Genomic DNA, 22921 nt, shown 5'->3' with positions numbered 1-22921 from the left:
TATAACTTTTATGCGAAAGAGGATAAAAGTCTGAGCTTACAAATTTAAAATAAGAAAAGTAATCAATTAATTTTGTGAATACAGCTTTCTACATATTTTGATCTATTATATTTGTCGAAATACAGATCAATAATGAATAGGATTTCTCGTTTCAAACAAAATTTTGACTCTGTTTAAAAATCATTTTTATCTCAAATATAACCCTTTGCTTGTGAGAACCCGATGTATATTTGTACATATGAGGATATCAGATGTAAAATTAGGATTGTCCACTTAAAGAGTATCTGAATATTGACGAAAATTTATCAACAGTTTTGTAAAATCTCATATGTCTCGTATGGTATAAAATTTTTAATTGAAGTTTTGACTTGCATTTTTTTTTGTTTTATGATATCAAAAAATCATTTTATGGTTTAAATAAATAATTCTAATTTTGTTTCTGAAGTCTTCAAATGCACTAGTACAATAACCATTTGTAAATATTTCAAAATCTCAAATTTCATGTATATTTTTATTAAAATATATTTGTTTCAAAGTATATATTATATAATTTATAATTTAAATTATTTTCATTTTCTGTTTCTATTATATGTATGTATATTGTTCCCCTATGTAATAAAAACCTTCGTCTTCATTCTCTTATGTGTTATACACTGTTTGCAGCAATATATATATAGTAAATGTATATTTTGTATTGTAATTTCTGTTGATACACAAATAAAAAATCAACATTTCTCAACATATGTGTTTTCCTTGTTTTTAACACCTTCCTCAAAAAATATCTTGGACATTAAGGTCCAACATACGAGAAATGGCAACTTATTTTTTTTAAATCCAAGTTACATTTGGCGTAATTGATTATTTTATTTAAAATGCCGTTTTTATATTGGAAAAATAAGTTTTTCTTTGAAATAAATGTAAAGTTTTGAAAAGAAAATAGTTATTGAAAGTGAGGAGTAAAATAAAAGGACAAAATATTTTTTCAATATTTATTCTTTAATAATAAATAATAAAACCCTTATCCGCACCCAAATGGTGCATAGGGCACTGTCTTATAAACGCAGTGTTATCTTGATCGTTTATACATGAAGGAAAGGTGATCAGCCCTCCGCTTCAGGTACCAGTCCATGGTAATTTTGAATAAATATTACAATGAAAAAATCACTAATATTTATTTTACCTCCCTTGGGAATCGAACCCGAAACCTCCAGAACGGTAGCCGAGCGTGCTGACCATTACACTACGGAGGTGGACGAAATTTAAACATACATCAGTTTATCTCTTCCAAATGGAGCATAGGATACTTCATCAGATCACAATGTTAACTTGATCGTTGAATATAAAAAGGCTAGATGATCATGAATGCGGAAGAAGCGAATAATGTTTGCAAATACAGAGCGGTGTGGCGTTCTATTCTCTCTGCCTACGCTGCGTGATGGTTGGTTAGTTAAAAATCCCAAAAATATCGTTCATCTTTTAATAGACATGGTCAGATTGTAAGTAACATAGTACAAAAATAGCATCATGCTGACATCTTTGGTCCAAAACAGAAACTATATTTATTACTTTACCTAAACAAAACAAAAAACGAAAAAAGCGACATCTACATAATGCTGCTTCAACCATTTTGAAATCGTTTATACAAAATCGATACTGTTTTCGATTTTTCTTTAATGTTATTATTGTACTAAATGTTTACAGATTTTATAATTTTTTTTTGTATTTAACATTTTATTAAAACATATTCCAAAGATTTGATTGTAAATTGCTTCAAGCGAAGGTGTCGGTACTTACTTTTTTGTTTTAAAATATAATACATATTTGATAGATAAAAACTAACTAACTAAGTAACCATCACGCCGCTCCGCCGCAGGGGAAGAAAGAGAGAATAGAACACCACATCACTCTTTGCAAACATCCTTCGCCTCTTCCACGTTCATGCATCTCCTCATACATACCCGCCGATTATTAGGACTCCTAACTTGACCGCTTTCAAGTATTTGGCATACCTAATCGTGCCAAGTTTTTCTCGGTCTTTCTCTGCTCTTTTTCCAACTACACTCGCCTCATAAATTTGTTTTACCGTTCTTTCCTCACTCATTAGTTCTGCGTATCCTAAACTTTTTTAATTTTATCGGTATTGCTTATCTCAGTTTTGCATTCCTTCCTTATTTCACTATTTGAATATCTGTCATACGTCGTTTTTTCGCACATTTTTCTGAGATATCGCATTTTCAAAAAATCAGTATATATAAAACATATAAATTAATTGGTGAAAATTATCGAAATCGGCCTTAAAGTCCGATAAGTAAAATGTTTTTACCAAAACCCGCCAGATCCTAAATTGAATATTAAAATCCGTCAGAAACCAAATATTTTTTTACCATAAAACATCGTTTTCTTAAAAAATACTGAAGAATTTTCTAAAAAAATAGGATTATTCTGAATTCCATAATATTATATGGAAAGGTTAACAATTTTTTTTAAACATAAATGTAACCCTTAATTTTACATTTTTTGTAAAATCGACTTGCAAGGATCTGGCGGTTTTTGAAACTGGCGACACTTATGTAAATTCATTAACATAATTATATCATACAATGATTAAATAAAACACTTGTTTTTTACCACTATAGTAAAAAACAAGTGTTTTCTTTAATCATTGTAACATGTCTTACCACAAAGTTAATGCCAAAACAATATATAAAATAATTATATCATATTAAGAAAGTAATTAGTCGTTAACATAATAAATAATTTACTGCATTTTTAGTGTCTCCAAATACTTGTTCACAAATCTGGATTATCTCCAACGAGGAGTTACTTTTTGCATTGTTGTTTTAAATGTCAAATGAAAATGTAAAACAACTCTTAATTGAGATAAACAATATTTTGAGTGTGTCCAAATACTTCACAAATCTGGACTATCTTCAATATGGAGTTATTTTTTTCAAATTTCTTTTAGACGTGCCATCTCATCATCTCTTGAACCAGCCTATGACGGTCGTAAGTCCAGACTTCCATATTTTTCTTCATCTTTGTTGAGATGTGAAATAAAAACTCAACTGAGATAATCCATAATTGAGAAGTCAAAAAAATGTCATCTAAGTAGTTTATACGTTGTTGCGGTAAAATATGAAAAAATAAAATAAAAACCAATTTGATTGGTTTTTAATAGAAAATAACCAGCTGAATGAATTTGGTTATAACAAAAATTTACGTTTTTATTTTTCTTCATTATTTTCCTTATATTCAGATTTTCCTCTGATACGTGATTTTTTCTGCGTGCGTCTCAATCTACGTGATCGTTTTCCCAAATGACGCCTAAATTATTAGAACGTAAAAACAAAATCAACATACACAGGGCTTGTTAATAGGACATTAAATTACATACCGTTATTAAAGTATGTTTGTCTTATAAGTCTTTAAACCCTCATTCTCACCCAGTGCATAAGGTACTGCATCATAATATAAACGCAATGTTATCTTGATCATTAATACATGAAGGAAAAGGGATCAGCCCTCCGCTTCAGGTACTAGTCCAGAGTCATATTGATTAAATATATGTTGTAAAAAATCACTTATATCTATTTGACTTCCCCCCCCCTTTGGAATAGAACCCGGGACCTCCAGAACGGTAGGCGAGCCTGTTGTCCATTACAATACGGCGACGGACGTTATATAAGCGTGTACTCCATAAATAAATGCATTTTTTATTAATTGATTGGCCAGACAATTTATCTGGTAATATCTACCCATTTTTTTATTTAAATACATACATTTAACAAAATTGAAGTGTATTATACGAGTATATATATATATATATATATATATATATATATATATATATATATATATATATATATATATATATGTGAGTGATCATCGTTTAAAAGCCTTCCCTCAAACGAATGTGTGAAAAATCGTCATATGACAGAGTAAAAGACAACAGAAAGAAATGTAAGGCTGAACAAGGGTTAAATAAAAAGATTAAGAAATGTTATTTTTAACCTGGTGTGGATATGTGGAGCAAACGGATAACGAGAGAATGTCTATAAAATAATATTCGGCATATGCAAATGGGACAACAGAACGATGACGGCCAAATTTTTTTATATATTTTGAAATACAGTAAAAAATCATATTATTCCATAAAAATAAAAAGTTTCTTTCAAGTTTCTTGTACAATTTTATTCGGCCATTTAAATACATGAATACAATACTATTCAATTCATTTTTTTCCTTCAAATCACTCCATTCCCTGAGATGTTTTTTTGAATCAACCTTTTACCAACAGTTTGGACATGGAAGCCATACTTTATCAGCTTACAGTGGTCCAGAATCTTCCTTCCATCGAACACATGGGCCGGCTTCAACATGACGTTGTAGAACTTCTGATAATCCAAGGTCTGCAAGTGTAAAGATAACAATTTAATTTCATATACTTATTAATTATTGACAATCTCAATTTCAACACATTTTGTTCCGAAATTGTATCATATATAGAACTTCCAAGAATTTGAGTAGTATGGTTGTCAACTGGTTACTGATTTTAATTTGTATAATGGGCATTTTTTAAATATAATTAGGAATCATTCTTTGATATAACAAAAGATTGAGTAACGTTTTGGATCTTTGACGATGTCGCAAATCGATTCATTTGAACCATAATATGTAAGCTTTTTTAACAATACAAAGAGATAATGAATTTTTCAATATCATACATATATTCAAAAATACATTAACTTATTGTGGAATACATCACAAAGAAAATTGTAAGTATGCTTTAAGTTTTTGTCAGATTGCAATTAGCATTTTTATCCGTGATTTAAATTTTTTCTCTTTGTATGACATTGCCTGTGAACAAAAACTAGGTAACAAATACAGAATGGCGCAAAATTAATCACCCTATCGGAAAATATTATAATTTTTTCAAATGGCGTCATACGTCAATCAGATTTGACATTTCGCTCACTCCTTTCAAGAACGTCATAAATAAAAAAAACTTGATTTTTCAGGAGAACGTTTTTAAAGTTTAAAAATATAACACAATGTATTAAAAATAAATATCAAGCTAATAAATATCTTATTGGACTTTTTATTGTGCAACAGATCTTTTTAGGTAAAACCTGAAGGTTTTTTCTCCATTTGAAAAATATTTAGTATATTTAAAAAAATAATTAAACAATGCATTTTCTTCAAAATGTAAAAACAACACTTTCTGCCCTGTAGCGGGTAAATATTGAGTTAAAAATATGCTTCTTTTGCTGGAATACTTATAGTACATTTTCTAGGCATTCCGAAAACATGTACAACTGAAAATTGTCGATTTTTGATTTATGACGTTCTTGAAAGGAGTGAGCGATTTGTAAGCTAGATAGCTGCAGTACATAAACAAATTGATAAAACGGCTCCAAATATGTATCAACACTGGGGGCAGCAACTTGACGGATATCATATTTTCCACTTTAAAGAAAAAAAAAAATTAAAACTCCAAATAAAGATTTAATTACTCTATTTTTTTTTATCTCATCCACACCCGATGGTGCATAGGGCACTGCATCATATAAACGCAGTATTATTGATCGTTAACACATGAAGGAAAGGTGAACAGCCTTCCGCTTCAGGTCCAGGGTTATATTGAATAAATATTTATTTAAGCCAAATCTGAAAATCGAACCGAGACTTCCAGCACGGTAGCCGAGTGTTCTAACAATTTTATTACGGAGGCGGACATAATATACTAATGTATATTATTTAAAAAAAACTTAACAAAAAAAAGTATTTTATGTAAAACAGTAGTAAGACATAATTTCAAAAGTTATTCAAAAACACAAAATTGTGTGATGAATTTTGCGCCACCATATTTTTTTTGTTTACTGCAACCTATACAATTCTGAAATCTCAAATATGATTGACGTAAGACACCATTTGCTAAAATTATAGCATCTTCCGATAGGGTGATTTGTTTTGCGCCATCCTGTACATACCTAGATAATTTAAACTAATATTCGTCACTCGTATTACTAATATGACGCAGTAGACTAACATGAGAGGTATATTTTTTTCAAACTAATATCTTAACGACGTGGAATGGAATATTTAAAGTTGATCTTGGACCTTCGCGATTAATATTTATTTATTTATTTATGTAAATTTCATCATACATGTAATTTAAAATTACAATAATGTGCCTTCACTGAGTTTTTTCGTCCCAAAAATACATTTTACAGTGCTTAATTATAAAACTATATGAAAGAAAATTGATGATGATATGCTTTCAAATACGCCATGGCCAAATGATGCTATCTATTTCAGATCTACCCACTTCCATTATCCATTTATAAATAGCTATTTTAAATATATTATTTCGAGATTTAAAAATACTTCGTGTTCTGATCCACTCACATTTTTATTAACCAACTAGTTTCGGCAACAACCTGTTGCCCTCTTCAGGGTTTCATTTATTACTGAAGAAACCCTGAAACCCTGAAGAAGGCAACAGGTTGTTGCCGAAACTAGTTGGTTAATAAAAATGTGAGTGGATCAGAACACAAAGTATTTTTATTTCTAGAAATAATAAATCAATATGATCCACAAAGTTAATGCTTTCAATACTCAAAATAGCTATTTTAATATTCGATTATTTTTTTAAGTTATTTATGAATATTTTTTTATTGTTTCGGCATTCATTTGCCACAACAAGACATGATGAAATTGTAAATAAAATCAGTTGTGTTTCACCACTTGAGTTATATTTATCTTAACTAAATATTACATATTTCAAATAAATATAACGCAAGTGGTAAAAAAACAAGTGTTTTTATTTACAATTGCTTTATGGATTGATGAAGCAGGTTGTACAACTTTATTGCAATATAATAAAAGTTTTTTTGACCAAAAGAAGTATGCGTTACGTTTTGTTTGATGTGTTTCTGTGTGAATGAGTGAGGAATTTACTTTAAATATAAATATATAAAAAAGAGAAGCTCTTGTTTACTGATTTGGCGTTTAATATGTAGAACTCCATATAACTAACTAACTAACTAACCATCGTAGGCAGAGAGAATAGAGCGCCACACCACTCTGTCCTTGCAAACACTCTTCGCCTCTTCCACGTTCATGCATCTCCTCATACATACCCGCCGATTGTTACGACTCCTAACCTGACCACTTTCAAGTATTTGGCATACCTGATCGTGCCATGTTTTTCTCGGTCTTCCTCTGCTTCTTTTCCCACTAACATTCGCCTCATAAATTTGTTTTACCGTTCTTTCCTCACTCATTCGTTCTACACGTCCAAACCATCTCAACACACCTTTCTTAATTGTATCGATAATGCTTATCTCAGCTTTGCATTCCTTCCTTATTTCACTATTCGCACATCTATCATACGTCGTTTTGTCGCACATTCTTCTAAGAGATCGCATTTCGACTGCATTCAGTCTACTTTCATCCTTCTTTTGCCAACTCCATGTTTCACTTCCATACATTAGAGTTGGAACCAGGAATCCGTTGTGCACTGCCAGTTTAGCTTCCACTGATAGGTTTTTATTTGCTATAACTGATTTCAGTGCACCATTCACTTTGTTCCCAGCATTCACTCTCCTTTCTATGTCTTTATCAATCTTTCCATCCCTTGAAAACATACTACCCAAATACACGAAATCATCTACCTGTTCCAAAATCTCTCCATTTACCAGTATTTTACATTTAGATCTGCATTCTTCTCTTTCAAAAACCATTATCTTGGATGGAACTCCATTTTATTTTATTAATTAATTTTTAAATTAAACACAGATTTTTGTGAGTCTACTAAGTTAAATTTTTTGTCTCAATAATAATTTTTATGTGTTTTTTTGTAATAAAATACAACTTAGTAGAATTAAAATATCTGTGTTTGCAACATTTTGAGTGTGTCCAAATACTTGTTCACAAAATCTGGATTATCTCCAATTACAGGAGTTATTTTCATATTATTTTTTGACATCTCATCAAAGATGAAGAAGAATATGGAAGTCTGGGCATTTACGGGGCTTACGACCGTCATAGGCTGGTTTAAGCGATCACTTTACACACGTGTAACATTCACCAATTCTACCCATTATTGACAACCACACTACTCAAATTCTTGGAAGTTCTATATAGAAACCTTGTTCATGAATCACTAGAACTTCACTAGAGACATCTATTGGTGAGATGTAAAGAAGCTTTTTATTAAGCAGAAACTCTTATATTAGTATGTGAGATCTCACATACTAATATAATGAGATCTCACATACTAATATAAGAGTTTCTGCTTAATAAAAAGCTTCTTTACATCTCACCAATAGATGTCTCTAGTGAAGTTCTAGTGATTCATGAACAAGGTTTCTATATAGAACTTCCAAGAATTTGAGTAGTGTGGTTGTCAATAATGGGTAGAATTGGTGAATGTTACACGTGTGTAAAGTGATCACTTAAACCAGCCTATGACGGTCGTAAGCCCCGTAAATGCCCAGACTTCCATATTCTTCTTCATCTTTGATGAGACGTCAAAAAATAATATCTGTGTTTGACTTAAAAATTAACACATAAATAGAAGTATATGTGTTTTTATTATTTACCAAAATATTTCAATCTCATGCTATTTCTGTGAGCCTGATACGACTCATTTTTTAAAATAGGTATCAAATTATGGTAGAGTGGGTTCGAACCCAGAAACTATGACTAAAGAGTCCGCGACGTTAACCATGGGACCACAACTCAATTAAATTATGAAGGGAATAAAATTAGATAATGAAGCAAAGGAAAACAATTTTACATGTTCAAGTATTTCAAATACTTCAAAATGGTCATATTTTTAGTATATTTTATCTTTTATACAAAATATAACGTAAGGTTTTGTTTTATACGTTACTGTGTTTTGTATCTATAGTTCTATGAGGTGCTTTCTTTAAATAATAATAATAAAACCCTTATCCGCACCCCAATGGTGCATAGGGCACTGTGTCTTATAAACGCAGTGTTATCATGATCATTTTACACATGAAGGAAAGGTGATCAGCCCTCCGCTTCAGATACCAGTCCATGGTTATTGAATAAATATTACAGTAAAAAAATTACTTATATTTATTTTTACCCCCCTTGGGAATCGAACCCGGGACCTCCAGAACGGTAGCCGAGCGTGCTGACCATTACACTACGGAGGCGGACAAAAAGGCTTTCTTTTATGTGAGAGTTATACTTAAATGCGTATGTAAGGATTGTTTTGAGCATATAGTTGTTTGACTACCTTAGTTGTCATTTGTGAGTTTTAAATTATGGGTTGTAAATATTAAAATTTGCATACAAATGTAATGTAACCAAGCCAATTTTAAATATTGTATCTTCTACCCAATTTTAGATTATGGATTTATGGGTTTTGATCACCATAGAATCATTATGTTGGTACACTTATTTATAGGATTTTGGTGATCGTTAAGTTGGTCTAACAATTTACACCGGGCAGTATATTACATATGGGTAAAAGTAGCAATTAGAAGTCTCATTTGAAAAAGTTTCTGATATCTTTAAGGAAAACTATTGAGAATAAACACTTGAAATCTCAAATACATTTTAATTTATTCACTTTTACTATCATATAATTTGTTAACCGCTTTACTGTTTTAGAATCTGAATTTAACAAATCAGAATTTTTAATGAGTTTCGTATCAAATTTAACAATATAATTCTGAAAATTGACTAAACAAAATGATGTGTGATAGATGTTCGAATGGTGATATACAGGATTTTAAGAGGTGTCTAAATTCAAATTTCCCGCAACAAATTTATGGTGGCACCCGCCTTGCGGTATGTTGCGCCATTTTGTTGAAACTACAACTTTATCACATCAATGCCATTCAACTGAGGTACGAAGAAGTCAGTAAGCATGCTTCTGTAGCGTTCTCTATTGACGTCGTTAGTGGAGGGTCACCAGCCGTTGACCATGATCATTTGTGTATGATATTCCCGTATATCATCCTTTTTTCATCGCTTGTAATGGCTGTGTTTCAGCAGCATTTCACATATAGTAATTCGGTCAATCAAATGTCTTTGCGTTAATTCATGTGGCATCCATACGTTGAGCTTATTTTGTAGCCTGCTCTTTTTTAAATGATTCCAAACTGTCATACGGTTGATCATTAGTGTCTCCGCTATTTATTGACTTTTCCAGTGACTGGCAGACAACAGCGAGTTCATCTTTGACTTTAAAATTTCCGGAATGGGATGGACAAACTCAACAACTCCTGGATCCTCACAGCATCTCACCGTATGTGAGTGTGTGAGTGTGTGTGTCTGTGCGTGTGTGTGCAGACATAATTTATTATTTTTGTTGATTATATTTACCTTGAACTCATCCCATTCTGTACAAATTATTATTGCATGCGCGTTGGTGGCTGCAGACAGGGCCGAGGAATGGATGGAATACTTTCCGGTATTTTTACTACAACTTTCATCCAAATCGCACTGAATCTGCTCGGGATTTACCTGAAAACAAGAAATGTCGCTTTTACAGAACAATATTATTTTTTAAATCTCAAATATAAAGAAGAATATAGAAGTCTGGGAATTTACGATGCTAACGAACCGTCATAGGCTGATTTAGGTAATCACTGACTTAAGTACACACGTATTTTATTTATTACTTTAGCATTCACTTTGTGATGAGGCATGATAAAATTTAAAAGAAAACACTTGTTGAGATGTCAACAAATTTTAAATAAAAAATAACAAGTATTTGGACTCACTCAAATTGTTGTAAATAATACAAAACAATATTAAAGTCAAGATTTACCCAAAAATAAGAAATATCGTTATAAAACAACAATAATAAGGAAAATGAGGCTTTGAATAAATTTAACAATTCTTTTTCTGATATATTTATTTACTTTCAAATGTATTTTATTCATTATTTTTATTTTCCCTGTTTCATTGTTTTTTTTGTTATTTTAATTTTTATTGTTCTATTTTACCTGTTTAAAATTCCAATATTTTGTATATAAAATATAACTGGTTAAGTATTGCCCTTACCGGTAAATGAAACCGGAATAAACTATTATGATCATTTTTATTATAAGGAAAATCACCCAGCATTATTGATAAGTTTACAGACCTTGCATATACAAATGTGTATGTAAATATATTTATATATGTATAGTATAATGTATGCAAGAAGAATAGGACTGAGTTGGGTGGCTTTTGGCCTCAAACTGAAACAGATTCTGCAAAATAAGGAAATTTCGTCCTCTCGTAAAAGAGAATTGTACGAATCCTGAATACTGCTAGTAAACACGAATGCACTAGAGACTATGGCTCTGATAAAGAGAAATGCAGAGAAGCTCAAGTGTACACAGCGATCCATGGAAAGATCCATGCTTGGTTTTAGCCTGAGGGATAAAATAAATAATAAAGATACCAGGAAAAGAACCAAAGAAGAGGATATTATGGATCGCGTGGCAAAACTCAAATGTCAATCGGCAGGACATATTGCAAGACAGGACCCCGCTTGACGAACCCCGAGAATTTTACGATGGAGACCAAAAGAGGTTTCGGAAGACCCCAAAAGAGATTCAGGCGGCATTTGGTCTTCACCGAGTATAGATCCAATCTCCAGACAGCCTTTTTACTGTTAAATGCAGATCCTGCGAGTCCTAAACGCACTCCCAGTTGCTTTTGAAGGCTGCCATTTTCAGTAACGTACTTTAATTTTACTTGGTCGAAACCACTTTTTTAAACAATGGTATCTGCCAAGTAAATCTATGCTTTGCTCTTACCTTTGGGTCATAGATTTGTACTTTAGCTCCCTCGTCTAGGAGGGTCTGCGCCACGCTTATAGCAGGAGACTCTCTGGTATCGCCCGTGTCCTTCTTAAAAGCGAATCCGAATATTGCAACCGTTTTGTTGGACGCAGTATTGAACAGAGCTTCGATCACCTAAAGGTTATAAATCATACATAAATATACCTGTATAAATAATTATGTGATTTTAAAAAGTAAATTGAGGACTACGAGTATATGGCAATAATTCACGCAACTTTCAAGTATGATCTAGAACTAATCAAAAACAACAGTTCTGAAATAATGTAGTTTTAAATAGCAACTTTCTGTTAATGTTCACATTAATAATTATCAAAAAAGCATACCACAAGGCCTACACCAAGAAGAATAAGAATAATTTGATTCCCTTACTTTTTTACTTATTCTTGACTTTTGATACTCGTTCAGATCGATTACTTGTTGCCAATATGACGCTACTTCCGGTAGGTTCAGATATTCGCATATGTACACCAAACTGAGGATATCCTTCTGGAAACAGCTACCTCCAAAACCTGCGAAGTAACATGCCTTTGAGATTGAGGAATCATTCACCAACAATTATTGGAGAACTTAATATTCCAAATTATGTAATAAGTTCACAACATTTTGAGTGTGGCCAAATACTGCTTCACAAATCTGGGTTCTTCACTTAGGAGTTATTGTATACATTTGTCATATCTCAACATACATGAAAAAGTATATGGAAGTCTGGGTATCTTTTGGGCTTGTGACCTATCATAGGCACTTAGTGATAACACTTTTTTTTAAGATTAATGGTGGCTTGACCAGCCTCTGACAGATTATAAGTTTTGTAAATTAAACTGGGTTTAATATGTACACACCCTCATGATGACAAGGTTCTTGTTGAAACCGGTTGGAGAAAAGTACCAATAAAAAGTGGTTAAAAACAAAGTAGTTTTACTTTACGGAGTTTATAAAATATGCTACAAATTGTCTTCGAAAAATATTCAAGAAAAATAGAAAAGATAATTAAGATATTGCTTCTTAGCAGTAAGCCCGCCATTATTCATATATTATGTGCAACAAATTTAAATAATTAAATAAATAATACATGGATCAACCTTCAATGTATGATAATCGGTAGAAAGATATACATAACATGTACTGTGTCACGAGTTTGATCAATATATCTAGTGGTTCCAAAAATTTGACTGGTGTGGTTGTCATTAATGGGTAGAATTTGTGAATGTTACAAGTGTGTAAAGTGATGACTTAACCAAGCTTATGACGGTTGTAATCCCTGTAAATGAACAGGCTTATTCTTCTTCATCAATGTTGAGTTTTCAAAAAAATGGTTTCTTTAGATGGTTTGGACATTTGGAATGAATACATGATGAAACGTATGATGGATGTTCGAATGCTGAAATCAAGAAATAATGCAAAGCTGAGATAAATATTAAAATAACATCATCTTTAATAATTTTCACATCATTTTTTCTATGAAATCAAATACAAGTACAGTTTACGTTGATTTTAACAACACAGTGGGATAACAAAACAAGTAAATATTATTATGGCTGTATTTTTTACTATTATAAAGTACACAATTTCTGGCGACCCATGGGCGAATGCTTTATTGGATATCAATATAATAATACAGCCTGTAGGCAAAATCCAACATAATGGAATCTTTTTAAAAGACTTAGGTCAACAGTAGAAGCCACAAATTGATAAATATCATCATAGATGATAGATGAACAATGTGAACAGAAATTAATAAATCTCAACAAAGAAAAAGATAAAACAACATTTTGAGTGTTTCAAAATACTTGTTCACAAATCTGAATCACCTCCAATTACAGCACTTATTTTTCATGTCACAAATACATATCTCTAGTGAATTTCTAGTGATGTTTCGAAAATGGATCATGTATGGTATATAGAGCTCTCAAGAATTTGAGTAGTGTGGTTGTCAATCATGGGTAGAATTGTTGAATGTTACACGTGTGTAAATAAACATTTTACCTAGACTATGATGATAGTAAGCCCTGTAAATGCACAGACTTCCATATTCTTCTTCATCTATGTTGAGATGTCAAAAAATTATGAGACAATTAAATATTTTTATGTTTGTATTTTTTATTATTATAAAGCACTTAAAAATTTCTAGTGACCCATGTGTCAATACTTTATTGAATATCAAAATCCAACAAGCCGGCAATCTATGGAAAGACTGAGGTCACTAGTGCAAGTCAGAAATTAATAAATCTCAACATAAAAACTTTTTCTATGTTGAGCATTATTAATTCATGACCTCCACTATAAAGATATAAAGATATACAGATATACATGATTATTACCTAGGGATGCTTCTAAGAACTTTGGTCCAATGCGAGACTCCATCCCAATAGCCTTAGCCACTTCAGAGATGTCCGCCCCAGTTATCTCGCAGAGTGGCGTGAGTGAATTGATGCTGGATACTCTTTGCGCCAAGAATGCGTTGGCCGCTAGTTTGGACAGCTCCGAGCTCCAGGTATTAGTGGTAAGGATCCGCTCCTTCGGGATCCAGTGTTCGTATACCCAGCTCAGTTCCTGGATCGCCTCGTGTCCGTGTATGGTATCTTGGCCCCCTATCAATATCCTGTTCGCAAAGAGAAGGTCGTTGATGGCTGTACCCTCGGCGAGGAACTCGGGGTTTGACAACACGTGGAAGCTTACACCTGAAAATGATTTTAAAATAGCTTTGAAACAGAAAAATTGATAAATCAAATGAGCTAAAAGTGTTAGAAATGAAAACTCTTAGGAGCATATTTGGCAAGAGTCTGCGAGATAGAAAAAGGAACACCAGGATAAGAGAAGGCAATGAATAATACAATGGTATGCGCATGTGAGGAGAATGGAACCATCTAGACTCTCCCACATTGCACTGCACGACCATCCCCCAAGGAAGACCACCAAAGAGATAGTTCAATAGTCATAACTATTGAACTATCTCTTTGGTCATAATCATGAAATTTCTAAGGATCATATCTGGCAAAAGATCTACGAGAATAAAGAACACCACAATAAGAGAAATATGCGAGATGGAAGATGTCGTAAGGTAAGGAAGTCAAGGAAGAATACAATGGTTTGCGCATGTGAGGAAACTCCTCCACATTGTATTGGACGGCCCACCGCAAGATAGACGACTCCCAGGCAGTCCAACAAAGATGGACAGCGGGGAATCGACATCGCAGAAGGCTAATCTCTCTTAAAAACGGACCATAAGGCCTACACTAAGAAGAAGAACATAAGAAAATACACTAATTTAAGTGGTGTTAATTTAATTTAACTTTTAATACATAAAAGTAAGCTTTTAAGTCCTGGGATTAATTTTAATGACAAATTTTTAAAAAAAAAGAAAATATCGCTAGAAAATATAATAAAAATATAACTGTTAGGTTAAATTCAACACACTTTACTTGTCTATATAGATATATAGTTCAAGACCAACCCTCAGGAGGTCAAATCAATACTACTCTCAAGAATTGAGAATATGATTAACCAAATTGAGAAAATATTTATGAACAGTATTGTACTAACCAGGTTTAGCGTTGGCGTTCAATATGTTGGTTATACTTTCAGCAGCCATAACTGGTACGGTACTTTTCTCCACGACTATTTTAGATCCTGTAGAGACTTTTGCGATCATCCTGGCCGCCTTTTCCACGAAGGATAAATCTGTTGCTCTTCCCTATAAAGCACATTAGAAAAATGTAAATACAATGGATAAAGAAAGGAAAGATAACATTCAGAAATTTGGAGAAAAACGTAACAGTAATTTTAATTTAGCAGATACTAGATTATTCAGCCTACGAATGACATATCAATATTAAAGGTTAGGTCAGGTTAGGTAAGGTTTATTTTTAAAATTTTTAATTAAGTTGTTAAAAATGGACAGATTTTACCACAAAGTGACTAAGAACTTCGAAACTAATTACCTATTAACAATGATATATTGTAAACGCTTCGTTTAGTAAGCTTATATTTGACATTATTTTAACTATTAAGGACAGGAAAGGCAATTGAGATGGTATGGGCACATAGGACGTAGAGAATCTAATCATATTGTAAACCAGTCGAACGCCATGGATCTTCCTCGAAAGACATCTTGAGGAAGACCAAAAAATTCATGGATGCCATAGAAAGATGATTCGAATGAAACACGATTCGTAGGCATGACTTAGGTGACCTTATATATCGCTCACTCCTTTCAAGAACGTCATAAATCAAAAATCGACAATTTTCAGTTGAGCATGTTTTCGGAATGCCCAGAAAATGTACCATATCCCAACAAAAGTGGAACATTTTTAACTTAATATTTACCCGCTACAGGGCAGAATGTGTTGTTTCTGCATTTTGAAGAAAAGGTATTCTTTAATTATTTTTTAAAATATACTTACTTATATTTTTCAAATGGAGAAAGAACCTTCAAGTTTTACCTAAAAAGATCTGTTGCACAGTTAAAAGTCAATAAGTGGCTTGATATTTATTTTTAATGCATTGTATTATATTGTTAAACTTCAAAAACGTTCTCCTGAAAAATCAAGTGAGCGATATGATACTAGACCTACAACCTGAGGACGAGGAGAGCCGACCCTTACAGTTTACGAAGACGATAAGTTGGGGTGAAGACAGGAAGAAGGAAGGAACCTTTTGGTCTCCATACATTCATACATTTTAAAATGTATTAAATTCCAAAGTATAAATATTTTCGCTTTGTTAAATTTTAAGCCCTATAAAAACGACGTTAGTTAATCCATAACAAAACATGTATTTACGCAATATATGATCTATGGACCCTAGTATTATAAGAAGAAAAAAATTCGTCGCAAAAAATTGTATTGAAGACGAATAAAAGACAGTTAAATGACACGCTGTGATTATATGTGTTGTTACCATGCTAGATATACAGGATCATCAAAAAATAATGCTAATATTTAAAATAGATATTTTAAGAAAATTATTAATAGTAATTCAATGGTTTTGATCTGAAAATGTGCGAAAATGTTTTTTTTTTAATTATGTGTGCACAGTTTATCTCTCTGCATATCGCTCATTCCTTTCAACAACGTCATTTTTAGAAAAACTTGATTTTTCAGGGGATCGTTTTTAAAGTTTAAAAATATAATTCAATGTATTAATAATAAATATCAAGCCACTTATTAAACTTTTTACTATGCAACAGATCTTTTTAGGTAAAACCTGAAGGTGTTTTCTTCATTTGAAAAATATTAAGTATATTTAAAAAAAATAATGAAACAATACATTTTCTTCAAAATGGAAAAACAACACTTTCTGCCCTGTAGTGGGAAAATATTAAGTTAAAAATATGCCGCATTTTCTAGGATATAGTATATTTTTGGGCATTTCGACAACATGCACAACTGAAAATTGGCGATTTTTGAAATATGACGTTGTTGAAGTCTAGCCTGTAGTCGATTTCTTGCCACGTCCCTATTATTCATTTGGTAATAGAATATTGCAGGAGATGCCATTCAGACGCTGTAGCAACAGAAATGGCGCCATTTTACCATACTCTACAGTGACACTCGCGCCATCTTGCAGCATATCACCAGAAAATCATTTCTCTCGATGTTTCTCCCGATGTAAATGGTTTTTCCACACATTTTGATACATTCAACTTATTTAAAAAAATGTAATTACGAGATTGTTGCACTAAATGAGCGGTATGTGCAATAATTTCAGGAGTAACTGTCAAGATAGCGGCAGAAGTTCGCTCCCGCTGGTGATCCAAAACCCGAATCTTTTTTTGCGTATGCAATGTTTTTAATGTACCCCCAGAAAAAATCCAAAGAGGAAAAACCCTAGACCTCCAGCACGGTAGCTAAACACGCTAACCATTGCATCACAAAACACAAGAAATTAAGGTAGATAATCGTTTGTTTTTATATGATGAATGTTAAATTTGGTTAAATTTAACGTCCGCCTCCGTAGTGTAATGGTCAGCACGCTCGGCTACCGTTCTGGAGGTCCCGGGTTCGATTCTCAAGGGGGGTAAAATAAATATAAGTGATTTTTTCACTGTAATATTTATTCAATATTACCATGGACTGGTACCTGAAGCGGAGGGCTGATCACCTTTCCTTCATGTGTAATCGATCAAGATAACACTGCGTTTATATGACACAGTGCCCTATGCACCATTGGGGTACGGATAAGGGTTTTATTATTTTATTATTAAATTTAGATTTGACGTTCAAGCAATCCAACAATATAAACAAGTGAAATATAAAAGAAAAAAAAAACGCGTCTTTTAAAAAGGATTGCCTTTTATCAGATATGTTTCAGAATTGATTTTACTTTTTAAAATTATGTTCAATTTAACCGACACCGAAAAGACTAACAAGGTGGCTTGGTGGGTCTTTGCAAAAAAATATTTTAAATATCTTTACAATTGTTCTTTAAAGAGTTGTATACAATTAATGTAAGGAAAAAAAATAAAAAAATGTTTAAAAGAATATATTCACAAGATGTACAAATCTGAATTAATCTAGATTTGTGAACAAGTATTTAGACACACTTAAAATGTTACACGCATGTAAAGTGATCACTTAAACCAGCCTATAACGGTCGTCAGCCCCGTAAATGCCCTGACTTCCATATTCTTCTTCATCTTTGATGAGATGTCAAAAAAAAAATGAAAAATACTCCTATAATTGGAGACAATCCAGATTTGTGAACAAGTATTTGGACACACTCAAAATATTGTAACAATTTCATCATGTCTTACCACAAAGTGAATGCCATCACAATAAATAAAATGTTTTAAAATAAATAAATAAATTTAAATATGTTTAGCAGTAGTGAAGACATAAGGTTGGTTTGTTCATTAGGTAATGGGGGGTGTAGGTATGTACCCTTATATTTATTTTCTGAAAGCAAAGGTAGAAAAATGAATATATATATTAGAACAATTAGAAATTAATAAGTATAAAAACAATCCTAATTTTAAAATCATTAATGAACAAACCAACATTATACCTTCACCACTGCTAAACATATTTAAATAGACTATTATTATACAGCATCTCTCTCTATGTAAACGCTTGCATGATGCGTTATTGATAAACTAATAATTATATCTGCATATATAAATTCTTTCTTAAAATAATAATAATTATATCTACGTATATAAATACTTTCTTAAAAATAAAAATAAAAATTGCCATGTCAATAAATTCTTCCTTTCCCAGAAAACAAATAAATAAAATTACCTTTCCATTTCCAGATATCTTGGTTGGTGTATTTACTGAAATAAATATAAGTTCTGAATCAAGGATACTTTTTTCTACGTCGGTTGTAAAGAAAAGATTTTTTCCTCTGCATTCCTGTACGACTTCGTCCAATCCGGGCTACAATAAATCATAAAACATAAATTATTTAAATTTTATATTTGAAGCACTTACTTTTTGACTTTCCATTTTATTATTAAGATGTTACTTTGTTTTAAAATAACTCATTTGACAGGTCTAAATATATTATACACGTGCAACAGAGTATTTAAATTAGATTACTTAGAAATATTAGAAATTAATAATAATTTACACCTAATAAATACTCTAAAAGTCCGTTATTAAATATGTATCCAATCACTCAACATCCCTGATCCTTTTTGACTGTGACTGCTAATCAGTACAAAAAAATAAGCCACTTGAGATCTACCCAAGCTGCTTTAGCTAACCGTCAAAAAATTTTGAATATTATTAAAATAGAAAGTGTTTTTGTATTAATCAGTCTTGATAAAGAAGCGGTTAGCTTCGAAACCAGTAGACATTATAATTAAGTTATAATAAAATATTTATAATGATTTTAAAAGGTACATTTTAATTAAAAAATAATTATTTCATGGTTATATTAATCATCCCTTTGTACAGATCAAACAAAACACATAAAAAATCATACACAAAAAACATTGAGGATTATTTTAACAGAAGGACGAATAGTTTAATATGTAACACTCGATCTATTCCCTATCCGCACCCAATGATACATAGGGCACTGCATCATATTAACGCAGTGTTATCTTGATCGTTGCTTACACGAAGGCAAGACGATCACGCCTGCGCTTCAGGGACCAGTCCAGGATAATATCAACTATATATTAAAGTCTAAAATCAATAATATCTATTTTCACTCCCCCCCCTGGGAATTGAACCCGGGACCTCAAGCACGGTAGCTAAATACGTATACCATTACATCACGGAAGCAAACTATCATCTTGCAGTGATTTTTCGTATTTTTTAATCAAAGATACAGGGTGGTACAAAACTAATCACCCTATCCAAAAATGTTCTAATTTTTGCAAATGGCGTCGTACGTAAATCATATTTGACATTTGTGAACTAGACAGCTGTAGTATACAAAAAAATCAGGATGGCGCAAAAGTAATCATCCAATTTTGTTTTTGAATAACTTTTTTACTAAATACAAAAAAAAGTTTATGAGTTATGGATATCTTTATTTTTATCTTTTTTTGGTAAATTGAAAAATATGATATCCGACATTGATACATATTTGTGCCCGTTTTATAAATCTGTTTGTATACTGTAACCGTCTTGTTCACAAATATCAAAAATGATTGACGTACGACGCCATTTGCATATTTTTTGTGAAATATTTGTGTTTTCATTATTTACACAAATATTTCAATTTCATACTATTTGTGTGAGCCTAAGCGGCTCATTATTAGAAACAGGTACTAAATTGTGGTAGAGTGGGTTCGAACCGAGAAACTCTGACTTAAGAATCCGCGACACTTACCACGGGACCACAACCCGACAAATTATAACGTCTTCCGAAAGAGAGATTTATTTTGTGCCACCCTGTGCAATACTGATATCTCAACATAGACGAGGAAGAATTTTGAACCACCCTAAACTTGTTTGTCTACTGCAACTGTTTAATTTTACAAATTTTAAAATATGAATGAAATACGACTCCGTTTGAAAAAAATACAGTATCTTCCGATTGGGTGATTAATCTTGCGCCACCCTGTATATCGTGCGTTAGTCATTTTCAGATACAGAAGCGACATATTCTCATCTAATTATTGACATTATAAAAAGTTTAATAAATACCAATTATTTGTGCTTATAACAAAACAAACTGTAGAACTTAAGTACGATTTCATCCTTTGAATCAAAATAAGTACAAAGTCTGAAATTTAAATATCAAATTCAGACGATGTAAGCCGATATTGAAATGTAATAGGATAAATTCACTATGTAAATTTTTAGTACGTACGCTGGTAGTCTTATGATACACAATTTTTTCAGTTCAATATTAATTTTGAAACTAAATAACCATCACGCCAATTTTCCAGTTCGCCAGGGGTGGGCAGAGAAAAAGGGACGCCATACTATTTGTGCTTGCAAAAAATCTTTGCTTTTTACACGTTCATGTATTTTCTCATACATAATCGATCACTATTCCGACTCCTGACCTGACCAATTTCCAATATTTGAGATACTTGATCAGTTTCTTTGACTCCACGGTTCACAGTTTTCCACTGTTTTCCTCTGTCCCTATTTCCAACTACTTTTCTTTCTATAACTTGTTTTACCGTCCTTTCCTCACTCATTCGATCCACATGTCCCAAACCATCATTTCCATACATTATACTACAACTCATTCCATTTCATCAGTCATGGCCAATATTCAGTTTACTTTTTAGTTATTTTAGTTACAGTTATTTTCATATTATTTTTTGACATCTCATCAAAAAAGATGAATATGGAATAAGAATGGGATTGGATAATGGAATTCATTGAACATTCATTGAATGTTAACTTATCACTTAAACCAGCCTAAGAATATGGAAGTCTGGGCATTTATGGGGCTGACGACCTATGACTGGTTTAAGTGATCACTTTACACATGTGTTTCACCAATTCTACCCATGATTGGCAACCACAGTACCTACTCAAATTCTTGGAAGTTCTAAAATGATCCAATTTCGAAACATTGTACAAGAATCACTAGAATTTTCACTAGAGACATCTATTAGTGAGATAAAGAAGCTTTTTATTCAGCAGAAACTCTTATATTTGTATGTTGGGTCCGAATCCTGGATTTTAATCACATACATGAAATACTCCAGAAAATATCGTTTGCTTTTATTATTTAAGCATATAATTTGACCATTTAATTTATTAACAACATTTGATTTGTGAACAAGTATTTGGACACCCTCAAAATGATGCTTGGTAAAACTTAAATTGTCCGCCTCCGTAGTGTAATGGTTAGCACGCTCGGCTACCGTTCTGGAGGTCCCGGGTTCGATTCCCAAGGGAGGTAAAATAAGGTGATTTTTTCACCGTAATTTTCACTCTTTTATTTATTCAATACTACCCTGGACTGGTAACCTGAAGCGGGAGGCTGATCACCTTTCCTTCGTGTGTTAACGATCAAGGTAACACTGTGTTTATATGATGCAGTGCCCTATGCACCATTGGGGTGCGGATAAGAGTTGTCATCTTATTTTCTATCTTTAAAACTTAAATTAAAAATACATTTCATTGTATGGAGTAAGTCATGGGTATCGGCAATGAAATGTACCTCGTAGATGGGAAGAGTGGCCGAATTCCACTGGTCGATTCTCGCCTGGTTCCTGTCCACGACCGTCACGCGGATGTGCGGGCACTTGAAGGCGATGACGCTGCACGTTGGGCCTCCAACGTACCCGGCGCCCAAGCAGCAAATATTCTTTACAACCATCTCAGAGAAAACCAATATGAAGTGCCAATCGAACCGACACGGTAAACGCGACTGTAGTGAGATGTGGAGTCAGACGTTTTAATTTATAATTTAATACGCGTATTTTTTTTTACTTATTAAAATTTGAATTGTTAATTTTCTCTAAAGATGTAACCATTGCCATTCGAATGTATCATTCCGACATACACGTATAGAGTAAATGCCCAGACTTCCACATTCTTCTTCATCTTTGATGAGATGTCAAAAAATAATATGAAAAATAACTCCTATATATATATATATATATATATATATATATATATATATATATATATATATATGTATATATATATATATATATAAAT

General features: G+C 32.3%; 1 protein-coding gene across 1 annotated transcript; it reads right to left on the bottom strand.

The window, feature by feature from the left end:
* Nucleotides 1–4165: 4165 nt before the first annotated feature.
* LOC148308967 (UDP-glucose 6-dehydrogenase-like) lies at nucleotides 4166–22632 on the bottom strand. Its single transcript, XM_088260823.1, has 8 exons — nucleotides 22419–22632; nucleotides 19076–19213; nucleotides 15381–15531; nucleotides 14159–14518; nucleotides 12210–12349; nucleotides 11796–11954; nucleotides 10369–10509; nucleotides 4166–4409 (listed from the first exon to the last, which is right to left on the bottom strand). Exons 1-8 carry the CDS (start codon nucleotides 22575–22577, stop codon nucleotides 4245–4247), a joined length of 1413 nt encoding a protein of 470 aa, XP_088116949.1. The 5' UTR covers nucleotides 22578–22632; the 3' UTR covers nucleotides 4166–4244.
* Nucleotides 22633–22921: the final 289 nt, after the last annotated feature.

This window comes from Brachycentrus maculatus, unplaced genomic scaffold (assembly GCF_059751285.1).
Source record: "Brachycentrus maculatus isolate JH-2025_06_01 unplaced genomic scaffold, ASM5975128v1 h1tg000142l, whole genome shotgun sequence".
Classification (NCBI taxonomy): domain Eukaryota; kingdom Metazoa; phylum Arthropoda; class Insecta; order Trichoptera; family Brachycentridae; genus Brachycentrus; species Brachycentrus maculatus.
Note: the sequence above shows the minus strand (reverse complement) of the source record. Positions and strands in the feature narration are given on the sequence as shown.

Coding starts and splice junctions, on each gene's coding strand:
- LOC148308967 (XM_088260823.1), bottom strand. CDS start 22,577: ATGGTTGTAAAGAATATTTGCTGCTTGGGCGCCGGGTACGTTGGAGGC. Junction 12,350..14,158: donor GTTCTTAGAAGCATCCCTAG/GTAATAATCATG, acceptor GTTACTTCGCAG/GTTTTGGAGGTAGCTGTTTC. Junction 10,510..11,795: donor TACAAATCTATGACCCAAAG/GTAAGAGCAAAG, acceptor TCTTGTTTTCAG/GTAAATCCCGAGCAGATTCA.